The 26,240-nt window shown below is 35.7% G+C and overlaps 2 protein-coding genes across 2 annotated transcripts; one reads left to right on the top strand and one right to left on the bottom strand.

The window, feature by feature from the left end:
- Positions 1–2,240: 2,240 nt before the first annotated feature.
- Positions 2,241–6,384, bottom strand: LOC127115918 (uncharacterized). The gene is made up of 9 exons (XM_051047337.1): positions 6,080–6,384; positions 5,519–5,692; positions 5,014–5,413; positions 4,617–4,897; positions 4,246–4,314; positions 3,973–4,029; positions 3,745–3,797; positions 3,574–3,649; positions 2,241–3,462 (listed from the first exon to the last, which is right to left on the bottom strand). Exons 1-9 carry the CDS (start codon positions 6,139–6,141, stop codon positions 2,568–2,570), a joined length of 2,067 nt encoding a protein of 688 aa, XP_050903294.1. The 5' UTR covers positions 6,142–6,384; the 3' UTR covers positions 2,241–2,567.
- A 15,033-nt stretch (positions 6,385–21,417) lies between these two features.
- On the top strand, positions 21,418–23,043 carry LOC127091898 (uncharacterized). The gene is made up of 4 exons (XM_051030628.1): positions 21,418–21,507; positions 21,594–21,742; positions 21,822–21,994; positions 22,829–23,043. The coding sequence occupies exons 1-4, from the start codon at positions 21,418–21,420 to the stop codon at positions 23,041–23,043; spliced, it is 627 nt and encodes a 208-aa protein (XP_050886585.1).
- Positions 23,044–26,240: the final 3,197 nt, after the last annotated feature.

The following is a 26,240-nucleotide window of genomic DNA, read 5'->3' as shown; positions in this document are numbered from 1 at the left end:
TTGTTTCTTTCATTGAGGACAATGCATATTTTAAGCGTGGGGGAGGGAATACTTTATTTTCTTTGTTTTTGTTCTTTGTTTTGTTTTATTTTTGTTTTCTTTCTAAAAAAATTGCATTTTTGTTGAAAGTTTTAGGCTATAGAATAATTTGAGGTCGAGTTTGCGGAGACTTGGGAAAAATTCACAAGATCGGTATTGTTTTAACACCGTAAGTCTCCTGCATATGGAAATTGAGTTGAATTTTTATTATGACATAGCCTTAAATCTCATTCTCTGACAGCTCTTGAGTAGTTTATTTCAGCAGTCAGCACCATCTCACACACACTCTACGCAGGGAAGCCGATGAATATAAGTGAGTGTTCCGAAAAAGAAAAAAAAAAGAGAAAAAAATAAAGGAATGCACCTTCTAAGTTTGGTGACCCTCACCCGGTCACTTAACCCAACGGTTGTGGAACCTTCAAAAAAAAGTTGGAAATAAGACTCTTTTGTAGTTGGTTCAGCGGTTTCTGGTGTTGAACTTGGTAGGGCGGATTACGGTCCGATCCCCCGCAACTACAATTGAGTAAGCAAAGGATTATGACACTTAAGTACCAGAACCCCGTACAGAAAAGGATCAAAGTCATTAACCGGTCGTCTTGCTATGAGTGTATGGAGATAACGGGCTTAATGTGATTGCGCCTGATTGAAAAAGAGCCAAAGAAGGATGAGTAAGTTAGGTTTTAATATAATAACATGATTCGAGTTGATTTGTGTATTCAAGAGGTTTATGTCTGCATAACTATGGATTAGTGTTCGTACAATGTCCTTAGTGTACAAGATTAGTACCTATTGAAGCAAACTTAACCGAAGATGACTTGTAGCCTAGAATGAGTAACCGTTGATGTGTCTGTGTTTTGTTTTGTTTTTCATTTTGCTAGGAGTGCAAAAGTTCAAGTGTGGGGGCACCCCTAAAACAAACAGCACACGAACATAAACATGCATAAAATAACAACACAAACAAAAAATAAAAAATACTTAATACCACAACATATCTAAGAGATTACAACAATCAAAACAATATCATCTGATGTAGACATCACATCCCTAACATCACTGTGATCTTTAACTCGCACTCACGTACGTTGCATAGCATTATTGTCATCTATAATTTAGATGTACGAAACACGTCTTTTGATACTTCTAATTATTTTTCAATCATCAATCTCGCCGTCTAACCAACTTTTCAAACTCTTTTCAAAATGCTTAAAATTTTGGATGTTCCAAAATCGCAATTTCATTGGAGATTTCGTTGGCGAATAACATACATGACCATCTTTTTTAACTATCGTGATAGAGCTAGTAAAGACAAGAAAAGAAAAATATAAAAAGAGACGGAAGTAAATGGTAGAACACACCTTTATTTATATTTAAAAAAATAATAATACATACTAATGCAAGATGAATTGGTGCACCATTGAGAACATGAACGCTAGTGTCAATTTGGTTGGATACACCATGCGCAAGCGTCATTCCAATTTACGACACCACTGAAACTTAGATGCAATCGTAAATTCGTCTAATGCCACCACGGTGTTTAAAAAAAATTGTTTAAAAATGAATTAATTTGTAAAAAATTTAGGATGAATTATTTTGGTAATATTTTTGGAAAATTGTGTTATTTGAATTAAAAAATTCGATAATTTAAAACATTTCATTTTGATTATTTATATTAATTTTTTTTAGCAATTATTATTTAAAATATATGTTAAAAAAATTGCATAGTTATCTTATTTATTGTTTCTATGACTATTTAAATTTAAAAAATTGATTCTAAAGCGGAGATTTGAGTTGAGATTTAAATTTGGATACGAAAAAGGCAAAACTTGACCTCATGCCTAACACACGTTTGCATCTATCACACCATCGTTTGTATGACTTCCTACCTTTTCATTTAAGTTTCTAACCACCATCACAGAGCTTTTATGTTTAGTATCCTGAGACATCTTTCCCACCATAACTCCTTGTCGCGGTCTTCACCGCAATCAGTGCCGATTGGTGAAAAATCATTGTCGCTATTGCTCTCGACGAACCAGTCAGAGTTAGTGGCCATCAAGTACAAGTTGTTGCATTATAGTGTTATTCTCACCCGTCATTCTAACATAGTGGTGAGTATTTCCACTAGTTAAGAAAAAACCCTAATGAGAGTTTGCTATGCCATATTAAAAATAGGGAATAATGTAGTATTCTATTCTAGCAATAAATAGTATAAATAGAGAATCATTTTCCTTAGCCAAAAGAAAATAGAATTCCATATTTGAAGTCTAGTGAAATGACAACATCAAATTGCCACAAGAGTATAGTAAACTACTAACATATGATACAAATTTAAACTACACTCTTAGCCTTTGTTCAGTTCTGATAATCAGAACACTATTTTACAACATGTAAATTTGTAACATAACAGCTCTATAATCAATCATACAAATGGCAAAAGTACATGAGTTGGGAGGAACTGTTGTTTACACCCAAAAATATTAACTTATCGACTCGGCTCGCCTAGCTTTCCAGTTCGACAACATTTGAACAAACTAGTCGCGATGATACTTTGAGTTTTGATCAACGAGCAACATGCGTGACATAACATATGACAAGAGTTCTTCCCGGTGCGAGAACGTGAAGTCCAAATGCGCATATTCAAATTCGTTATACGAAACATTTACGCCAGCATTTTTCATCAATCTATAGTGTCTCTTTACCATTGAAGGTCTTATAACTTTGTCTTTATGTCCAGAAACAAGATCAACAGGAATGTCGATGAGTCCGTAGTGTTTACCTAAGTCCAGAGGCTCGGGCGAACCGTACACTTGTCTATTGGCAGAGGCACTTCCGTAATCGAACATTCTAAACCTTCCAACACGTTTAATCTGTGCAAGATGGAGAGCAACACGAAAAGACACGCCCGGCATGTCGTTCATGTTGTAGTGCGGTAGTCCTAAAACTCCGACCCAATTTGAGCTATCTCCACCAACAACATAACTCATTAAGGTTTGAACTAATCCTCCAACTGCAGGTAGGTTATGAAGATCCCGAGCTAACTTAAACACAAGCATGCGAAAAAATCGCGTAGGTATATAAAACGCAGGCACAACATGAGACAAAACGGGAGCCGCAATAGTTAATAGAATCTCTGCCATAGAAAAAACTATGTTAGAATCATCGTGAAAACCGGCCGGAGATAGTAAAATCAATCTTGAAAGCCTATGTGGCTTCTCTTCTATCCTTCGCGTAACAATATACATTATCATAGCAGCTCCTCCTAAACTATGAGAAATTGCACAAAGCTTGTAAAGCTGATCGTCATCGGTTTCCTCCTCGATATCAGGTTTACTAAGCTTTAATTCAGCAGTTTTCACTTCATCGATTTTCTCTATCATAGCAGGAATATCCTCGGTCGCATGCTCGTTGACAGAGTACTGCCAATATCTGCATACGATACAAAACCAGATTATATCAAATCAAACTCAAACAACAAAACAGAAATCACATAGTTTAATCAACAAAACAGCATCGATGAGGTTTGTTTTGAGAACTTACTGACGCGATGATATGTTCTTGTTGACATGTTCTCTGGAAACCAATCCGCGAAAATTCCCAAGAAATACATCATACCCTGCAGATAGAACAAAAACTTTACATTAATAATACTGAAGGAAAAAAAATTGTTTACGACAGCACATATATTAACTTGATAACTATATAACAAACCTTGATCATACGCCGCAAAAGCTGGAGAACCAACAACACCATTCGATACCCAACTGAATCAAAATAACAAAAAAGGTTTATAAGTTAACTAAATCGCTGAAATATTTTTCTTCCAAATATGAGTTTCCAAACGTGTATACTATACTAAATAAATCCTTGAACTTGCATAAGTAAATTAAATCGCATAATCAAGCAAGAACCGAGCAAAATAGAGATAACATAACTCACCCCATTGATGAATCAAAAACACCATGCTGAAGAAAAACAGCTTTTTTAGCATCTCGCCTGTGAAATAAGACTACTGGATTAGACATATCCATTTCTGAATTCCATAGTACTAAAGTTACGTTTATATTTTCACATGTGTGCATACTAAACAAAGCGGACACACGGTCATAGGAGTGCCCGTTTGGACGTCATAAATAAGTGCTGAACTCAAAGGGGTATATCATCGAATCAACGAAGATCCATTTAATATTCAGTAAAAAGTGAATGTTTTACCTGGGTATTCTTTCCAAAAGAAGAATATATCCGTCAGCAGTAATTACGTGAATAGCTTCGTACGGATACCTGTCACAAGTATAATGAGAAATCATGAAGTTGGAAAATAAGACACCAAAATAAAACGAAAAACATATATAAAGGAATTTGGATTGCTTCTAATCAACAAATCCAACACATAGGTGGTTGTTGGATCGAGATCAAACGGTCTAGATTTCAATCTCGTAAAATATAAAGAAAATCTGATATAAATTTTGAACCATTTGGGCTCGATCCAACGACGACCGATGTTCTGGCTACACGAATGTGTGAGATTTCCGGCTGCAACCAATTCAGATTGTATATGAAGGAAGCTACACGACAGAAATTACCCGAGATCTGTTATGACATCCTGACATGTCCGCGCTTCTGTATTCAAAGACTGGTAGTTGATTTTCCTCTCAGAAGATGCAGGGTCTCCGTCCCCCAGCGTGGATGTAGAAGTCGATGCATCCTCAGCAGAATAGCGAAATTCTTCATTGCCACTTTCGTGAGACCAAAACAACCTGAATAATGCACCAAAAGCTTTTGTTGGAGATAGAAGAAGATGTGCTCCTTTACGAACAACATCAAAGACAGTTTCTATACATATCTCTATGCCGAGATGAAGATCCTGTTTGACAAAAAAAAATTACTTAGCAATATTTGACGATTACGATTTCTTGTCAGTGCAAAAAATCTTTATAAACATAGTGAAAATTTTAATCAATAGAAATTGTTGCTACGAACCTCTACAATGCCGCGTCTCCTATCAGTAGCACGGTGGATAAATTGATCCTTGATGCTTTGCACTCTCCTATATGCATGTAAATGTGAAGGGCGTTTCTCTCTAGAGATATGTAGTACTTTTAACACCACAAAATAAGCTAAATGGAGAAGACGCAGCGGAATCCTCATCAAGAATTTTACAGGAAGTAAAATCCAAAGTAAGATATATTGGATCCAGTTCATCTGATGCCTACTGTTTCTAGCAAAAGCAGCTTCAGAAGCTCTAGAACTATGAGATGCCGGAGACGGAGGGCATTCATATCTATCAATATCTTCTTCTCCCGATGATGAGTACTCGAGGCTTGAGTTATCGGAATCCATAGAAAGTTCGTGGATGAATTGGTTGAAAGACGACGCGCCACTACAAAAGGAAAAGATACGGTGAAGTGAATAGTGCCGTTATTTGACAGCATTTCATACCAAAACTTCGTGTTATAACTACTAATGCGATAACGAAAATTCTTACTTCTCCATCCAACGCGGAAACCGCGGTCCTCGAAAAGTCGGTCTGAGTTCCCAACCATGAATACCTTCGAGTATTTTCGCATTTCCAGGAAGTAATGCCAACAAAAGTGCAGATATTCCATTGATTATCCTAACAATATTGTTCAATGACTCACAAGTAACAGCTTTCACTGACCTGCACAAAAAACCATTAAAACCCTAACAAGCATGATTTTTTTGCTAAATCATTCCAACAAAGTAACAGATTAAGCAGACTTTTAGCCAAATCCTTTAGATTAACAATTAATTAAAACACCAAAAAATGAAAACATGCTTGAAAATTGGTGGATATCATTGAAGTATAACAGAACCAAAAGAAAAATTTAACTCCATTAAACAATCCAATAATACCAATTAAGCATTTAATTAATATAATATCATCCATAATCAGCAGAATCCAACAACAATAATTCACCAAAAAATTGCTTATCATTTAATCATTTCATCAAAAACCCTCTTAATAATAATCTAATTACACTACAAAACTTCATTGGAAAAAAACAAAAACAAATGTCCAACTTACTCTTTAGTGACGACGAGGACATGATCAACCAAACGTTGCATCATGGGGTTATTTTTTTTCATCCAAAGTTTTAATCTTTCTTGAAACCCCTCTTCAGAATTCAATCTTTTGAATAACAAATCCAAAAATATGCAGAAAATGAACGAAATTAATAATACCTAGAATCGGATCAAAGTGAAACACAACAAATTTGAATGAAGGTTTATGAAGAGATTTGTGTTTCACAAAATCAAAACAAAAAAAAGAAGCCAAAAGCACTTATGTTTTACGAGGCCGAAGTCGGTGGTTTATGTCGGAATGCCACGTGGCGGAGTATAATTGGGTAGATTTCTATATTTTACTTTTTAGCTACGGTTTTTGGGATGAAAAGCTTGAAATGGATTAGGATTACACGTAAGGCGTGGGACCCAGATATTTATGTGGTGATGCTATATTCGACAACGTGATTTTTAGGAGAATCTGGACCGTTGATGAGTGTAGATTAGATTCCGAATCCGATGGACGGTTAGGATTGAATTAAGATCTTTAGTGAGTTACGCGTGGCTTAAGCAGTTACCTCTTGCTTGAAAGAAGAGGCACGTAAAAATAAGTGATTTTTTTTCTAAGTTTACGCAAAAGTATTTATGACATTTGATAGAAGTAGATCATTTTAATCAATTTTGAAGTTTTGTTTATCATTTTGTAGATTTTTTATTTATGAAGATTCAATAAAATATCTATAGATTGGACGGAATTTTAAATGTGAAAGAAAATGGAATGAAGTGGTAGTTGGTCCAAAATGTTTTGATTGACTTTTTGCTTTTGCTTTAATTTCTCTATCGAAACATTTATAATATGTTTGACGAAAATTTTAAATTTTAAATAAAGTTTTTCGTTGTGGATTTGGTTGCTCTATGAGTCTTTTATTTTATACTCAACCATGTTATAATTTAATGACTAAGAATTCCAAAAGAACAAATGCTTATAGTGGAAGAAACTTTTTTTTCTTCCTCATGTAGACTCCGAGGGGGAAATATGGGGAAGTAGTTAGATATTTTAAAGGAAATAAATCTTCAAATTTTAACAAATCAAAAAATAATATTAAAAGAGCGGAAATATTAGGATCATTTAAGATTATAAAAATTAAAAATAATAAATGTCATCTCTTTAGTTTTTAACGAACACATAAACAAAAAAATATTTGATATTATTCAACGAGATAACTTTTTTTTTGTGGGAGAGAGAAAATTTAGATTAAAAATAAAAATAAATGGATTAGACAAGATTTAAAAAATACATGAGATGTGATTGATAAGTATCTAAACTGATCTTTAAATCTATTACTACCAAAAAAGAATAATGATGACATGGCTTTTGGGGTTGGTATCTTGACTTCTCAACAAGACAATTTAGTTTTTTCTATAGATTTATATGTTTTATGATCATCTGATAGCTTTTGATGATGACAAGTGATGAAGCAGCTTTGAAGATAATAACTTCATAGATCAAATGACTTGTGGGTGTGGAGAGTTTTATGTGACCGGGAGAGTTAATTCCTACTATCAAAGTCAATAATTATGACACATGATCAAAAAGATATTGCAAGCCTCGTCATTTAGAAGATTCATGTTTTGATTGAAGTGTTAAATCGTGGATGTATACGACAAGGGAACTTGAAGTGCGTCTAATTATGTGTGTCGTGTTTTATAGTGATTAGTTAAAATATAAAAGGTCAAGAGTAAGTCCTAATGTACTATGACAATCATACACAACCTAGAAAATATTTTTAAAACCCGCTTTTCTTTATAAAATGTCTTGAAAACCTATTCAGGCTTATGTAGAATGGAATAAGGATTATTCTAATCAATTAGGGAAATTTTTACACGATCTAATCGATTAAGGACATAGTCCAGTCAATTAGAGTAGAATAAATGATCTCTTAATTTATTAGAAAAACTTTTAATCAATTAGTACACATACTCATTTTAGGGTTTTCTTTTTTGTATTATGTTTTCAATATTTTTAAAGGTTTTAAGTGATTAAGAACTATGGTTAATCGATTAAATTATTTAAATGGTCTATTAATTATTTTCATTTTGAACTAATTTTTTTTCTATATAAATGAGGTTTATCTTTATTTCATTGAGTCCTGAATTTTTTATTAAAAAACTTTATATTCTTCTTCTACTCGCTATCTATTTTTATTCTTGCTTTTCATGAAGATTTTTGTATTTCCGAAAGGCCGAAAATCCCTTGTGAGAGATTTGTTATAAATCGGTGTTGTGCTTTATTTGCTTTATCCAAGAGTGTGATTCTCTTATGGATTTAATTTTGTAAATTTTGCAATTTAATCACGTATAAAAGATTGGTCGTAGGTTATTAAGTTTGTCCTGTGTTAAAAGTTCTATTTGGTTCTTGAGCTTATATAGTGTTAAAAGCCATGTTTAATTCTTGAGTTTAGCCTATTAAAAGTTCTATTTGGTTTATGGATTACACCAAGCGCGCGGGTCAAAACGAGTGTTTTTCAAAAACGTAGTACGGCGACAATTTTAACTCGGATATCGTTCTCTCAAGGATTCTTGATTATTATTATTCAAAGGTAAATAAAATTAAGGGCGGGGGTTGTTTGGTTTGGTGTTCGATTAAGAAAAAATGATTATTAAAAGCAATTCTTGAAATAAGCTATTATGAAATAAGTGATTATGAAATAATTCAATCTACCGATTCAGTTCCTACTATCATCGATTAATATAATTTTAATACTCTAAGCGGATTGTCTATTCCTATTTGGATACAAACTCAATGACAAGCGCAGTGAAGTTTGTGAGATGTATGATCCTATTGTCCGAATTAAGCAAACGGGATAAGTTTTCATGGATTAAGCAAACATGATTAATCAGACACAAAAACGAATTAAGCAAACGTGATGTGCCTATGTTAGGATCATACAATCAACCAAATTGAATCAATATATTTCATGCAATCGAATTAAGCATACAAAAACACAAAATATCATTGAAAGGAATTAAACTAAAATTAACATTATAATAATCTCAAGTTTTGAAACCTGAATTACGGCAGATCGAATCAGAGGGATTAGTTCTCCATGAAATTCATACAAGCTTTCAAATTTTCGTGAATAGTGATGTCGTCTACTGTTTTCGGCTGCTTAGGTTATAGGAAAAGTAGAATAAACCTAATTTGATCAAAACATAACCCAGACCCAAACTAAATAACCCAACACAAAATATAAATCTAGTGCAGAAGGCTTCAACGAATTTTTCAACCATGCTACAATTCGAATTAGCTTCTGACTTTTTCATGAAAGTCGTAGCTCTTTCTCTTAGCTTTCCAATGACTGGTAGCATGCCTCGATCTGATACTCCTAGCTCCAGTTATGAATTTATTCGTGCAGGCTGCTAATGCTGAAAATAAACTGCGAAAAACAAATAAGTGTAAAAATAAGATAAATTATAAAAACACATTAAAAGGGAAAAATAATCAAACTAAAACATGGAAATGCATAAGTATAAATATAGAAGAATGTGCATCAAAATGTACTGATCAAATTCCCCCACACTTGAACTTTTGCACTCCGAGCAAAATTTAAAATAAAACAAAGAAAACACAAACACATCATTAGTTACTCATCCTAGGCTACAAGTCTTCTTCGGTTAAGTTTGCATCGATAGGTACTAGTCTTTCACACTAAGGATATCGTAGGAACACTAATCCACAATTGTATAGTCATAAACCTCCTGAATACACAAATTGACTTGAATCATGTTATTATGTTAAAGTCTAACTTACTCATCCTTCTTTTTGCTCTTTTTCATTCAGGCGCAATCACATTAAGCCCGTTATCTCCACACACCCATAGCAAGGTGAACGGTTAGTGACTCTGATCCTTTTTGCACGGGATTCTAGTACTTACGTGGCATAACCCTTTGCTTACTCAATTGTAGTTGGGGGGATCGGACCGTAATCCGCCCTACCAAGTTCAGCACCAAAAACCGCTGAACCAACTGACAACGAGTCTTATTTTCAAAAAAAAATTGAAGGTTCTACATCCATTGGATTAAGTGACCGGGTGAGGGTCACCAAACTTAGAAGGTGCATTCCCTTTTCTTTCTCTTTTTTTTTCTTTCAGAATACTCACTTATATTCATCGGCTTCTCTGTGTAGAGTGTGTGTGAGATGGTGCTGACTGCTGAAATAAACTACTCAAGAGCTGTCAGAGAATGAGAATTTAAGGCTAAAACATAATAAGAATTTGAATCAATTTCCATATGCAGAAGACTTACGGTGTTAAGACGATACCGATCTTGTGAATTTTTCCCAAGTCTCCGCAAACTAATCTCAAATTAGTCAGTCTATAGCCTAAAACTTTCAAGAAGATGCATTTTTTTTATTTTTTATGACTGAAAACAAACAAAACACTAACAAAAACAAGGAAAACAAATGAAACAAACGATTTCCCTCCCCCACACATAAAATAAGCATTGCCCTTAATGAAAAGACATTACTAATAAAGTAGAGAGAAGGAAAGAAAGACTCCCTGATCAAGTTGCAGGGTAGTTAGGTGCTTCCAAAGAAAACTCCTCTATGCTGACATCTTCAGTCATTGAACTTTCATGGAATAGCTTCAAGCGTTGCCCATTAACTTTGAAAGTCTTGTTAGTACCTACACTTTTTATTTCTACTCCACCATAAGGGAAAACATTAGTAATAACAAAAGGGCCAATCCATTTGGATCGAAGTTTCCCAACCATAAGCTTAAGGCGGGAGTTAAACAGTAAAACATGTTGGCCCACAGAAAATTCCTTCCTAGAAATCATTTTATCATGGAAGTGCTTAGTTTTCTCTTTATAAACCCTAGAGCTTTCATAAGCCTCTAGTCTAAGCTCTTCCAGCTGTTCTAATTGGAGTTTTCTTTCAATACCTGCTTGTTGCATCTCCAAATTACAACTTTTCACCGCCCAATAAGCACGGTGTTCTATCTCAACAGGAAGATGACATGCCTTACCAAAAACAATCGATAAGGAGACAACCCAATGGGTGTCTTGAAAGTTGTTCTTTGGGCCCAAAGTGCGTCTTCTAGACGACGACTCCAGTCCTTCCTGTTTGGCTGCACCATTTTCTCTAAAACCTGTTTGATCTCCCTGTTTGAGATCTCAGCTTGCCCATTAGTTTGTGGGTGATATGCAGTAGAGACTTTGTACACAACTCCATACTTTCGGAGTAAAGCTTCCATGGTGCGGTTACAGAAATGAGTGCCTTGGTCACTTATGATAGCTCGTGGTATTCCAAACCTGCAAAAGATATTAGACCTGACAAAATCTGCAACAACTCTAGAATCATTAGTCCTAATGGGGATAGCTTCCACCCACTTTGAAACATAATCAACAACAAGCAAAATGTAAAGGAAACCAAATGATACAGGAAAGGGACCCATGAAGTTGATTCCCCATACATCAAATACCTCACAGAAAAGCATAGGTTGCTGAGGCATTTCACTCTTGCGAGTGATATTTGTACCTGCTATCTGGCACTCTTTACAAGTGCGGTAAGTATCATAAGCATCCTTAAAAACAGTTGGCCAATAGAAACCTAAATCAAGGACTTTTCTTGCAGTCCTTTGCGGACCAAAGTGTCTGCCGACTTAAGATGCATGAGAAAATTTCAAAATGGATTCAATCTCATAGTCGGGGACACATCTCCTAATTACCTGATCACTACCAAACTTCCAAAGATATGGATCATCCCAAACATAATATTTGGCATCACTCTTGAGTTTGTGAATCTGTGATCTAAATGCACCTGTAGGAAAAACACCAGCAACAAGAAAATTAACAATGTCAGCAAACCAAGGTGTAATCCCATGCAAAATAAAAAGCTGCTCATCAGGAAAGTCATCCTGAATAGGAAAAGGATTTGCATGTCTCTCTATCCTGCTCAAGTGGTCAGCCACTAAGTTCTCAGCTCCACTTTTGTCTTTAATCTCTACATTAAATTCTTGGAGCAACAACATCCACCGAATCAATCTCGGTTTTGCATCCGACTTCTTCAACAAGTACTTTAATGATGCATGGTCAGTAAAAACAACAAACTTGGAACCTAGCAAATATGATCTGAATTTATCAAGAGCAAAAACAATAGCTAGCAGTTCTTTTTCAGTGGTAGTGTAATTTGACTGTGCAGAATCTAAAGTTCTAGAAGCATAGTAAACAACATAGGCAGCCCTGTCAACCCTTTGTGCAAGGACAACCCCAACAACATAATTAGACGCATCACACATAATCTCAAAAGGGAGGGTCCAGTCTGGTGGCTGGATTATGGGAGCGGAGGTCAATGCTTTCTTTAAGAAGTCAAACACTTGTTTGCATTTGTCATCGAAGTTGAAAGTGACATCATTCTTCAACAAGTTTGACAGCGGAAGAGCTATCTTGCTGAAATCCTTGATGAAACGCCTGTAAAAACCTCCATGACCAAGAAAAGAACGAATCTCGCGAACACAAGAAGGGTAAGGCAGTGTAGAAATCACATCTATTTTAGCAGGGTCAACAGAAATTCCTTTTTCTGACGTTATGTGACCCAATACAATTCCCTAATCAACCATAAAGTGGAATTTTTCATAATTTAAAACGAGATCAGTTTCGATGCATCTTTCTAAAATCAAGCTTAAACTGCTCAAGCATGCATCAAAAGAGGAACCATAGACAGTGAAATCGTCCATAAAGACTTCCATGCAATTTTCAATGAAATCGGAAAAAATGCTAACCATGCATCGCTGGAAAGTGCCAAGAGCATTGCAAAGACCAAAAGGCATCCTCCTATAAGCAAAAGTACTGAAGGGACAAGTAAAAGTGGTCTTCTCTTGATCTTCGATGCAATATGAATCTGAAAGTAACCTGAAAAACCATCAAGAAAACAGTAATGTGATTTACCAGCAAGCCGTTCAAGCATTTGGTCAATGAACGGTAAAGGAAAGTGATCATTTCTCGTAGCCTGGTTCAATCTCCTGTAATCAATACAAACTCTCCAGCTATTCTGAACTCTTGTGGGAACAAGTTCATTCTTTTCATTTTTTACCACCGTGAGTCCTGATTTCTTAGGTACAACCTGCACTGGGCTTACCCATTTACTGTCAGAGATAGGATAAATGACACATGCTTGCAAGAGTTTGGTTACCTCATTCTTCACAACATCAAGAATCAAAGGATTAAGCCTCCTTTGGGGTTGCCTTACTGTTTTCGCTCCGTCCTCAAGTAATATCCTGTGCATGCACATTGACGGACTAATACCTGGGAGGTCGACTAATGTCCACCCGATTGCCTTCTTGTGCTTCTTTAAAACCTGCAAAAGCTTGTCTTCCTGATCTAAATCAAGGTTAGAAGAAATAATAACAGGGAGTTTTTCATTAGTCTCTAAATAAGCGTATTTCAGATTTTCAGGGAGCTGTTTCAGCTTTAAAGACGGGGGTTGCTCGATGGATGGAATGCTTGGGGCAGCTGGGATGTCAAGAGCATCAACTGCAAAAATAGCTTCATCGGCAACAACTTCACCTGTAGAAAATGTATCAGGCTGCAAGGAAGCATCAATCTCAGCACACACAACACAAAGATTAGTGTCAGTACAATCAACACATGAGTAAATATCATCGAAACCAGATAAAGATGGAAAATCAAGTGAAAATAAATCAGAACAAGTGTCCTCAACCAGCTCAGATATCAATTCCATATGAAAAATGGAATGCTCTTCCAAGGGGTGTTTCATGGCATCGAAAATGTTAAATTTTGCGACAATGTCACCAAATTCCATGGACATGGTTCCATCGTCAACATCAATTTTTGTCTTCGCCGTTTTCATGAATGGTCTGCCTAAAATGATGGGAGTTATGCTTGTCTTAGTCTCTCCTTCCATGTCCAGAATGTAAAAATCTGCAGGAAAAATTAAATCGTTAACTTGGACAAGGACATCTTCCACTACGCCAGTCGGGCGTGCATTGCTCATGTTCGCCAGTTGGACGATCAAACCTGTATGTTGCATAGGACCAAGATTAAGGTTATTATAAATAGAAGTAGGCATAACATTAATGCCCGTTCCCAAATCAAGCATGCAATTCTCGAATTTACTATCCCCGGTGGTACAAGGGACAGTAAAAGTTCCCGGATCCTTCTGCTTTTGTGGCAAGAGCTGAGTGATGGCTGAAACATTTTTCTCGCCTGTAACTTTTTCAGATGAAGGCTTGGGCTGAATAAAAGCATAAATATTTCTTCCCAACTTAACTCTCTCACTTCCTTTAATCCTCCTCTTATTTGTACACAAAGCCTTCAGAAACTTTGCATACTTAGGAACTTGTTTAATTACATCAAGAAGCGGAATATTTACCGCAACTTTTCTAAAAACATCCAATATCTCTCTTTCCTTGTCTCCCTCCTCAATTCTTTTATTTTTTAGAACTCTATGTGGGAAGGGGACTGGTGGCACATACTCCTTTTCTTTAATTTTTTTAGATGAAATAGGTTCAGATGGAGTAGGTTCAGGTTCAGATGTTACCTCAATAATTTTTTAATTTTTTTCAGGGGCTGTTTCTGTAACCTTTCCAGATCTCAACGAAATCGCACTCACATTAGCATTAGAATCCTTTGGATTGACAACTGTTTGGGCTGTAAGCTGGTTCGACCCTTGGGCTTGCATGTTATTTATTTGAGTAGCAAGTTGTCCCATTTGCGTGTTCAAGGTCTGAATGCTAGAATCAGTCCTTTGTTGGAATTGGAGATTGTTGGCGGCCATTTGTTTGACAAGATCTTCTAAGGATGGTCCGGAAGGTGCATGGGCAGCCACTTGAGGTGGGTTCTATTGTGGGTTTTCATATCGAAGGTTGGGATGGTTCCTCCAATTGGGATGGTATTTGTTGGTGGACAGGTCATGAGTATTATTGTACATGTTCTAATTGTAAAGGTTGGCTGCATAAGCTTGAGACAGCTTAATAATGGACTCGTCTCTCAGAATAGGACAAGTATCGGTCGGGTGCTCATGAGAAGTACAAATACCACACACTGTTGTTGTTTGAGGTTTTGCTACTGTCAGTTGTTTGACTAAGGCAGTGAGCTCGTCAATTCTGGTCTCTAAAGCTTTGTTGGAAGAAAGCTGAATTTGATTCACGCCTTTGCTTTGCACAGAATTGTCTCTAGTAGTGAACTGTTGGGAATTAAGGGACATATTTTCGATAAGGGCTTTGGCAGCAGCTAGAGTCTTAGCAACAAGTGCTCCACCACTAGCAACATCAAGAATGTTCCTATCCATCGGTATCAAACCCTCATAAAAGTACTGGATGAGTAGTTGCTCGGTGATCTGGTGCTGAGGGCAGTTGGATACCAAGTGTTTGAATTTCTCCCAATAGTCGGTCAATGACTCATTACTCTGTCTAATACCACAAATCTCCTTTCTTATCGAGACAACTCTAGAGGCAGGAAAATATCTCTCTAAGAACACTTTTTTCAGGGCATTCCAGCTTGCAATTGAATTTGGCTCGAGATAATATATTCAATCCTTTGCTGCACCCTGCAATGAAAAAGGAAAAGCTCGAAGTTTGATGTGATCTTCAGTGATCCCTTCAGGCTTCAATGGTGTAGAACACACCACCTGGAATTCTTTCAAATGTTTGTGCGGATCCTCACCTGCAAGACCATTAAACTTGGGCAACAAGTGTATTAAACCCGATTTTAATTCAAAAGGAACAGCAACAACATCATAATCAATACACAAGCCATTATAATTCACATCAGGTGCAGCCAATTGCCTTAAGGTTCTATTATCAGTCATAGTCAAAAACATACACAATGAAGGAAAACGATTAAAATAAATTCAGAAAAATAAACTAACACCGAAATTAATCTAATGACGTCAATTAAAATTTTTGAGAATTTTTTCGGAATTTTCTAAAACTATCAAAACAGAAAAAAAATCATAAAAAATAGAAAAATAAGGAATTTCGGGTTTTTAGGACGACATCCACTATTTAGTTCCTAAATAGAATTTTGATCCTTGATTATTTCCTAGTTAATCGACAAAGAATCGGAATAATTTGAAACAATTTTCTTAAAAAAACAGATTTTTTTTAATCCTAAAACGCAAAAACACCAAAACACAAGAAAATTAGGGTAAAAAAAATGTTAAAACACAACACCTATGACTATAATAATAGTTAAACTATAATAATGGTTAAAATCTACAAGAATCCCCGGCAACGGCGCCAATTTGATCCGCTGTCGCGCGCGGGTCAAAACGAGTGTTTTTCAAAAACGTAGTACGACGATAATTTTAACTCGGATATCGTTTTCTCAAGGATTCTTGATTATTATTAGTCAAAGGTAAATCGAATTAAGGGGGGGTTGTTTGGTTTGGTGTTCGATTAAGAAAAAGTGATTATTAAAAGCAATTCTTGAAATAAGATGTTATAAAATAAGTGATTATGAAATAATTCAATCTACCGATTCAATTCCTACTATCATCGATTAATATAATTTTAATACCCTAAGCGGATTGTCTATTCCTATTTAGATACAAACTCAATGACAAGTGCGGTGATGTTTGTGAGATGTATGATCCTATGGTCCGAGTTAAGCAAACGGGATAAGTTTTCATGGATTAAGCAAACATGATTGATCAGACACAAAAATGAATTAAGCAAACGTGATGTGCCTATGTTAGGATCATACAATCAACCAAATTGAATCAATATATTTTATGCAATCGAATTAAGCATACAAAAACACAAAATATCATTGAAAGGAATTAAACTAAAATTAACATTATAATAATCTCAAGTTTTGGAACCTGAATTACGGCAGATCGAATCAGAGGGATTAGTTCTCCATGAAATTCGTACAAGCTTTCAAATTTTCGTGAATAGTGATGTCGTCTACTGTTTTCGGCTGCTTAGGTTATAGGAAAAGTAGAATAAACCTAATTTGGTCAAAACATAACCCAGACCCAAACTAAATAACCCAACACAAAATATAAATCTAGTGCTGAAAGCTTCAACTGATTTTTCAACCATTCTACAGTCCGAATTAGCTTCTGACTTCTTAATGAAAGTCGTAGCTCTTTCTCTTAGCTTTCCAACGACTGGTAGAACCCCTCGATCTGATACTCCTAGCTGCAGTTATGAATTTATTCGTGCAGACTGCTAATGCTGAAAATAAACTGCGAAAAACAAATAAGTGTAAAAATAAGATAAATTATAAAAACACATTAAAAGGGAAAAATAACCAAACTAAAACATGGAAATGCATAAGTATAAATATAGAAGAATGTGTATCAAAACTTACTGATCATTTAGCCTATTAAAAGTTCTATTTGGTTTATGGATTAAACCAATAAAATCTTTTATTTGGTTTGGAGATTAACCTATGTAAAAATATCTTATTTGGTTGTAAAAAGGTTTGTGGGCATAACCTGTGTGTTTTGTGAAACTCTCAAGAGCAAACTCTTAGAGACACGAGTAGGCCAAATGGTTAAGTAGAATATGTATAAATCTCATATACACTATCTTTATCTCTTCTCTCTTTTATTTCAGCTTTTTATGTTAATTTCGTTGTGTTTCTCTCTTTATTTCCATCTTTTTCCTTTATTTCTGATGCTTGATCTATGTGTGTTTATCAAAATTAAAATAGTTATTTTAAATAAACAATTTTCATAAATTGATTTCAATTTTCAATCAACTCATTTCACTTCGTCTCCCTCTTGTGTTTGGTGTAACACCCCGTTTTTTTATTAGATATTTTATTATATTTTAATTGTTTGAATTATGGATTTTGATGATTTATTTTGTGGCTGGGTGTTGGCGGAGTATGTATCCTCGAGTTAGGGGTATAGAGGAATGATAGAAGTGAGTAGAATACTTTAGAATTATTTTGATAATTAAAAATAATATTTTATTTATTTTTATTATCTTAATTAGTGAAGATAGAATAATTTAGGCAAATATGAGAAATTGAGAAAGTTAGTGGGAGGAAGGAATATGAGATAATTAAGTTTGGGCCAAGTTGGTGATTTGGAAAAGTTTACCCCAAAAATAAAAAGTTAAGAGAAACTTAGGTTTAGGGAGATTTTTACAGTACGTGGCAATTGAGAAAAAGGAGCAAAGAGGCAATAGGAATAGTGATCAAGGGAAGAGGGTGAATGTTTCAATTCAGAATTTTTACAAGGAATTCAGGTAGGGGTGTGAACTTGTTCCAATAGTAATTAGTATGGTAGAAGGGTAGAATGGAGGGACCTTTAACCTCCTTAGGATTGAGTGTTTTGATTCATAATTTTGAAGCGTCACGATCGCGCTCAGCACGGGAGTCTTTTTTTGAAGTTTTTTTTGTCAAAATCGTTTTGGCCATAACTTTTGATCCGTAAGTCCAAATCGAGTGTCGTTTGAAGTGTTGGATATATGAAACAGAGGGCTATAACTTTGTTCCAGGGATAAAATAGTTTTGGTGATTATTTCATGGACGTTTTTGGGGTTGAAGAAGATGAAAATTGTGTTGGAAATTTTAGAAAACAACAACTTTTTAGTAACGCATTTGTGCACGGTTTTAATCATAACTTTCAACTCGTGAATCATTTTAGGTTGAGGTTTGAAGCATTAGAAAGCTGAATCTAAGAGATATAATATGATGGTGATAAGTGAATTGATTGAGTATTATTCATATGCCTACTGTGTTGGTGAAGTTTTGTTCATACGTTCGGTTAATGAATTGTTGACACATCCCGACGATTTTGGTCATAACTTTTATTTCGTAAGTCCGATTTTGATGTCGTTTGAAGTGTTAGAAAGCTAACGCTTAGAACTATAACATGGTAGTGATTGTTGAGAGGTTTTAATAGTATTCACATGTCTACCATGTTAATAAATGTATTGGTTTATACGTTTGGTTGATGAATCGTTGCATTGTTGTAATATCATGGTGTGATAATTATGTTGTTATGTTGTTATGTCGATGGTGTTAAGATGTTGACGAGTTGCTGCTGTTTGTTGATATTATTCATATGGTAACATGAATTGGTTGTTGTATGATGAATTATGTGATACATAAATGATGAGATGTGTGTGGGGATCCTTTAGGTGGACCTTGATGTGTTAATGCATGCTATTTGAGAGTCATGCATCTTGGTGAACGGGCTTCAGTCCAATTTTGGCGAGCCTCGATTCTATAGTGATGTATCGGGTGCGATTAGCTAATTACTATTATGGGGAATAAGGAATTAGTGAAGTGTTACCTATGTTGATGGTAACGAGTTTTGGTGAACCTCGACCCCATTGTGATGGATCGGGAGCGAGTAGCTAATTCCTATTATGGGGGATTAGTGAAGCATTACCTATGGTGATGTTAGTGAATTTGGTGTACTCCGGTTCTAAGAGGAAATCGATCCTATGATGGGGATCATGGAGTAAGATAAACTTGAGTGTTCATATTTGGTACCACATGCATGTCGAGTCGGTGTTGAGTACATTGCATAAGTGTTGCATTTGTATTGTTTTTGGTTATGTATTGTTAGATGAGATGTTGTTGCATATGATGTTAATGATAGTTGAGATATGGTTTTGTATGATGTTGATGATAATTAAGATGTTGTCGTGTATAACGTTGATTATGATTTGGATGTAAGAATGTGATATATTGTTGTGCATGATTGTGTAGATGTTATACTTTATTCTTCATTATATATCGTTAGTATTGAAATGAATTCTCACTCATTCTGTTTGAATGTTGCCTTTACATGGGTATCGTGCAGATACTTAAGAGTAGTATTATTGAAGTAAGTGGAAGGTAGCTCTTGGATTACTTCTTTATTTTGTCACTTTTACTAGTGGTACCTTGCTCTGATCATGTAACATCGGCTTGGGTTAAACGCTTATTTTATTCCTTATGTATGATTATGTTAGAGTCATAAGACTAATTTTGTTGTTGAGAATTCTTAAGATATTGAGTTGATTGATTACAACTCTCTTATTTTGTTATTACAATTGAAGTTGAGGCTAGATGTTATTACTTACTTTATCTTCCATAATTGTGATGATAATTTCGATGCGATGATACTTTAAAATGGAAGTGAGCATGCAGTGACAAGTTATGAATGTCTTATTATGTGAATATATAATATCGATCAGATGAGCTAGATGTCATGTAAACATCATTATTACAAATGTGTGTATTGATATTTATTATTGAAACCCATGTTACGGAGCAGGTCATGTGTGTTATGAATGTGTGACACCTTATATAGTTTTATTTTATATTTAATTCACGCGATTAATTATTTATGGGGTTTAGGGTGTTACATTAGTGGTATCAAAGCAGGTCGGTCCATCCGACCAGGTTGTTTAATTATGTTTGTTCCCAAGTATGCGACATGTGTGTGAGAACACTATCGATGCTTGTTTTGTTTTCCATTTGTAGGTTGGGAATGAAACAAGTGGGCGAGAAGTGTCTGCTTCTCTTGGATGTTCCAACTATATAGAGCTTGGACATCATGTTGCTGCATGCAAGAGTGTAGTGTTGGCTAGTTAACCTGTTTTGAGAATGTTGTTCTTTTCTTGAACCCAAAGAGAGGTCAGATTCGAGGATGGTGTCAGTTAGAAAAATGGTGATATCCTTGAGCGAATACGGCCAGGTGTTCTCGTTGGTCGCTTCCTTGTGGGGGGAAGGCAATGTTTTGGCCAAAGATGAGATAGTGGTGTGTTGAGTATTGTGACGTGTTCCTTGAGGATGTGTATGGTTTGTATTTTGTTGGAACAAGTTGACATCATTCTTAGAATGAATTGGTTAGAGTTAAACCAAGTGTTTACCAATTATTTTGATACATTGGTGCAGTGTGCCGCTGATTGCAAGAGCTCATGCGATGTTAAAGTTATGTTGTTCCTAACATTGAAGATGTTCTGGATTTGAGATTCCTGTCTGCCAGTCCAGTTGGGGAGTCTTTAGGGAAAATGATCAGGTATTTTTAATGTTGTTTCTCAGAGAGTAGAGAGCAATGTGACGACTAGTGTTATGCCAGTGATGTGTGACTCCCAATGTTTTCCTAAAGATATCTGTGACTTTCCTCTAGAGCGTGAATTTGAATTCGACAGAGGTGAAGAGTTGACGTTTGTATCAGTTAAGCAAGTGAGAGAATCCATGAAGGATATGGCGCAAGTGTTTGTGATGTTAGCTTCATTGGAAGCTAGAGGACAGGGAGTAGTTCGTGATCTTCCTGGAGTGTGTGAATTTGCTGAAGTGTTTCCTGGAGACATTAGTGATTTTCCTCCAGAGCGCGAAGTGGACTTTTCTATAGACTTAGTACCTGGTACTAGTCCAGTGTAGATGACTTCTTATAGGGTGTCTACTTCAGAGTTGGAGAAATTAAAGAAGCAACTAGAAGATTTGCTTGAGAAGAAGTTTGTTCAACCAAGTGTTTCTCCGTGGGGTGTGTCGGTGTTATTAGTGAAGAAGAGGGACGATAGTATGAGTCTATGAGTGATATGAGAATTGTATTATAGGCATTGAAAGAGAACCATTTGTATGCAAAGTTTTTCCGAATGAGAGTTATGGTTAAAGGAAGTGAGTTTCCTTGGTCATATGATTCTAGTGGTGGTATAGTTGTGGATCTATCGAATATAGATGACGTGTTACAATGGGAGACTCTGAAGTCTGTCATCGAGATTATAAGTTTTTTTTTGGATTGACTGGTTACTACATGAAGTTCATTAAATATTTTTCAAATTTAGCATTGTCGTTAACTCAATTGACTCGAAAGGGCTAAGCCTATGTTGGGATGTACATTGTGAAAAGAGTTTCCAAGAACTCAAGAAGAAGTTGATGTTTGCTCCAATTTTGATTTCGATGGATCCAAGTGAATCCTTTGTTGTATATTGTGATGCTTCAAAGATGGGTCTGGGAGGTATGTTGATGCAGAATGGTCAAGTTGTGGCTTATGCTTAGAGATAGTTGAGATTTCATAAAAGGAATTACCCTACGCATGATCTTGAGTTAACAACAATGGTATTCATGTTGAATATTTGGAGGCACTGCCTATTTGGATCCAAATTTGAAGTGTTCAGTGATCACAAGTGTTTGAAATATTCATTTGATCAGAAGAGTCGAATATGAGGCAGAGGAGATGGCTTGAACTTCTGAAGGATTATGATTTTGATTTGAGTTACCATCTGGGTAAAGCTAATGGTGTAGATGATGCGATGAGTAAGAAGTCTTTACACAGGTCGATGCTTATGGCTCGAGTGTTAGAACTAAATGAGCAATTCAAAGATATGAGTTAGTGGGTGGAGAAACTCTTAACAATGTGAAGTTGGGTATGTTGAAGTTGACGAGCGGTATCCTTGAAGAGATCGGAGAAGTCAGAGATCTGATTTGAGTTTGATAGATCGTCTTACATTAATCAACCAAGGTAACGAATGTGATTTTCGAGTTGATAAAAATGGTGTGATGATGTTCAGAGATAGAGTTTGTGTTTTTGATATACCCGACTTTAAGAGGAGTATTATTGGGGAGGGTCACATAAGTGGATTGAGTATTCATCCTGGTGCTACGAATATGTATCAAGATTTGAAGAAGATATTTTGGTGGTCATGAATGAAGAAAGAGGTTGCCAAATTTGTGTATGCTTGTTTGACTTGATAGAAGTCAAAGATCAAACATCAGAAGCCGTTGGGTCTGATGCAACCATTGATTTTTCCATAGTGGAAATGGGATAGTATTTCCATTGATTTTGTAACAGATTTACCTAAGACTTCAAAGGGGTGCGATTCGATTTGGGTGATTGTGTATAGATTGACCAAATCGGCTCATTTTGTACCGATGATGATCAATTATCCTTTGCAGAAGCTAGATGAATTGTATATTGCTGAGGCTGTGAAGCTAAATGGTAATCCTTCAAGTATTGTGTCAGATAGAGATCTGAGATTTACATCGAGGTTTTGGGAGAGTCTGTAGGCTACTTTGGGTACTATGTTGAAGTTGAGTTCTTCTTATCTTACGTAGGCAGACGGTTAAATAAAGAGGACTATTCAGTCTTTGGAGGACTTGTTGAAGGCTTGTGTGCTAGAACAAGGAGGTACTTAGGATAACTACTTGTCGTTGATTGAGTTTACCTACAACAACAATTTCTATTCTAGTATCAGAATGAACCATATGAGGCATTGTACGGTAGGAGGTGTAGAACTTATTTGTGTTGGGATGAGTCAGGCGAGAGTGTTATGCTCAGACCTGATATTATTCACCAGACGACTGAAAAGATCAAGATGATCCAAGAAAGGATGAAAGCACCGCAGTCGTCAGAAAAGTTACCATGACAAGAGAAGGAAAGCACTTGAGTTCCAGGAGGAAGATCATGTGTTTTTGAGAGTTACGCCTGTAATTAGTGTTGGTCGAGCTTTGAAGTCTCAAAAGTTCACGTCGCGTTTTATTGGTCCGTACCAAATTTTACCAAGGATAAGAGAGATGGCCTATCAAATTGCTTTAATGATGCCACTTGCTAATCTTCATGATGTGCTTCATGTGTCTCAGTTGAGGAGATATATTTTGGATCCATCTCATGTGATCCAGGTGGATGATATGCATGTGGGAGATAATCCAACTGTTGATGTATCACCCGTGCGGATAGAGGATCGGGAAGTGAAGCAGATTCATGGTAAAGAGATTGCCTTAGTGAAGGTAGTTTGGGGTGGACCAGTTGGTGGGAGCATGAATTGGGAGCGTGAGAAGCAGCTGAGGGAGTCGTATTCGACTATGTTTTCCTCATGTAATTTTCGTGGGCGAAAATTTCTTAAGTGGGGGAGATTTGTAACACCCTGTTTTTTTATTAGATATTTTATTATATTTTAATTATTTGAATTGTGGATTTTGATGATTTATTTTATGGTTGAGTGTTGGCGGAGTATGTATCCTTGAGTTAGGGGTATAGAGGGATGATAGAAGTAAGTAGAATAATTTAGAATTGTTTTGATAATTAAAATAATATTTATATATTTTTATTATATTAACTAGTGAAGATAGAATAATTGGGCCAAATATGAGAAATTTAGAAAGTTAGTGGGAGGAAGGAATATGAGATAATTAAGTTTGGGCCAAGTTGGTGATTTGGAAAAGTTTACCCTAAAAATAAAAAGTTAAGAGAAACCTAGGTTTAGGGAGATTTTCACAGTACGTGACATTTGAGAAAAAGTAGCAAAGAGGTAATAGGAAAGGTGATCAAGGGAAGAGAGTGAAGGTTTCAATTCAGAAATTTTGCAAGGAATTCAAGTAAGGGTGAAAACATGTTCCAATAGTAATTAGTATGGTAGAAGGGTAGAATGGAAGAACCTTTAACCTCCTTAGGGTTGGGTGTTTTGATTCATAATTTTGAATTTGGATGCTATGATGATTATTATATGATGAATTTCGTGTCCCTTATGTGCGTGTATTTTTCTATTTTTATGATTGAACATATATCCACCATTGTTGCAATTTCGAAGGTTTTAGGCGTAATCTTAAAACTGTGATTAAATGATTTAATTGTGTTAAAACTACAAATTAACTTTAGATAATTAGAGTATTGTATGAATTGTAATATTATAAATAATTGGCATTTTACGGAATCGAAATTGGAGGTCCGGAAGACCTCCAACGATGAAAAACGCAGAAAATTCTGCATTTTGTCCGTCACGACCGCGCTCAGCGCGGGAGTCTTTTTTTGTCAAAATCGTTTTGGCTATAACTTTTGATCCGTAAGTCCAAATCGAGTTTTGTTTGAAGCGTTAGATATATGAAGCAGAGGGCTATAACTTTGTTCTAGGGATAAAATTATTTTGGTGATTATTTCATAGACGTTGTTTGGGTTGAAGAAGATGAAAATTGTGTTGGAAATTTTAGAAAACAACAACTTTTTAGTAACGCCTTCGTGCACGGTTTTGATCATAACTTTCAACTCGCGAATCATTTTGGGTTGGGGTTTGAAGTATTAGAAAGCTGAATCTAAGAGATATAATATGATCGTGATAAGTGACTTAATTGAGTATTATTCATATTCCTACTGTGTTGGTGAAGTTTTGTTCATACGTTCGGTTAATGAATTGTTGACACATCTCGACGATTTTGGTCATAACTTTTATTTCGTAAATTCGATTTTGATGTCGTTTGGAGAGTTAGAAAGATAACACTCAGAACTATAATATGGTAGTGATTATTGAGAGGTTTTAATAATATTCACATGCCTACTATGTTAATAAATGTATTGGTTTATACGTTTGCTTGATGAATTGTTGCATTGTTGTAATATCATGGTGTGATAATTATGTCGTTATGTTGATGATGTTAAGATGTTGACGAGTTGCTGCTGTTTGTTAATATGATTCATGTGGTAATATGAATTGGTTGTTGCATGATGAATGATGTGATACATAAATGATGAGATGTGTGTGGGGATCCTTTAGGGGGACCTTGTTGTGTTAATGCATGTTATTTGAGAGTCATGCATCTTGGTGTACGGGCTTCGGTCCAATTTTGGTGAGCCTCGATTTTATGGTGATGAGTCGGGTGCGAGTAGCTAATTCCTATTATGGGGAATTAGTGAAGCGTTACCTATGTTGATGGTAACGGGTTTTGGTGAGCCTCGATTCCATTGTGATGGATCGGGTGCGAGTAGCTAATTCCTATTATGGGGGATTAGTGAAGTGTTACCTATGGTGATGGTAGCGATTTTGGTGTGCTCCGGTTCCAAGAGGGAATCGATCCTATGATGGGGATCATGGATTGAGATGAACCTGAGTGTTCATATTTGGTACCACATGCATGTCGAGTCGGTATTGAGTACATTGCATAAGTATTGCATTTGTTTTGGTTATTGTTGATGTGTTGTTGGATGAGATGTTGTTGCATATGATGTTAATGATAACTGAGATATGGTTTTGTATGATGTTGATGATAATTGAGATGTTGTCGTGTATGATATTGATTATGATTTGGATGTAAGAATGTGATATATTATTGTGCACGATTGTGTAGATGTTGTACTTTATTCTTCATTCTATATCGTTATTATTGAAATGAATTATCACCCCTTCTGTTTGAATGTTGCCTTTACATGGGCATCATGCAAATACTTAAGAGTAGTATTGTTGAAGTAAGTGGAAGGTAGCTCTTTGATTACTTCT

Source organism: Lathyrus oleraceus, chromosome 1 (assembly GCF_024323335.1).
Source record: "Lathyrus oleraceus cultivar Zhongwan6 chromosome 1, CAAS_Psat_ZW6_1.0, whole genome shotgun sequence".
NCBI lineage: Eukaryota > Viridiplantae > Streptophyta > Magnoliopsida > Fabales > Fabaceae > Lathyrus > Lathyrus oleraceus.
Note: the sequence above shows the minus strand (reverse complement) of the source record. Positions and strands in the feature narration are given on the sequence as shown.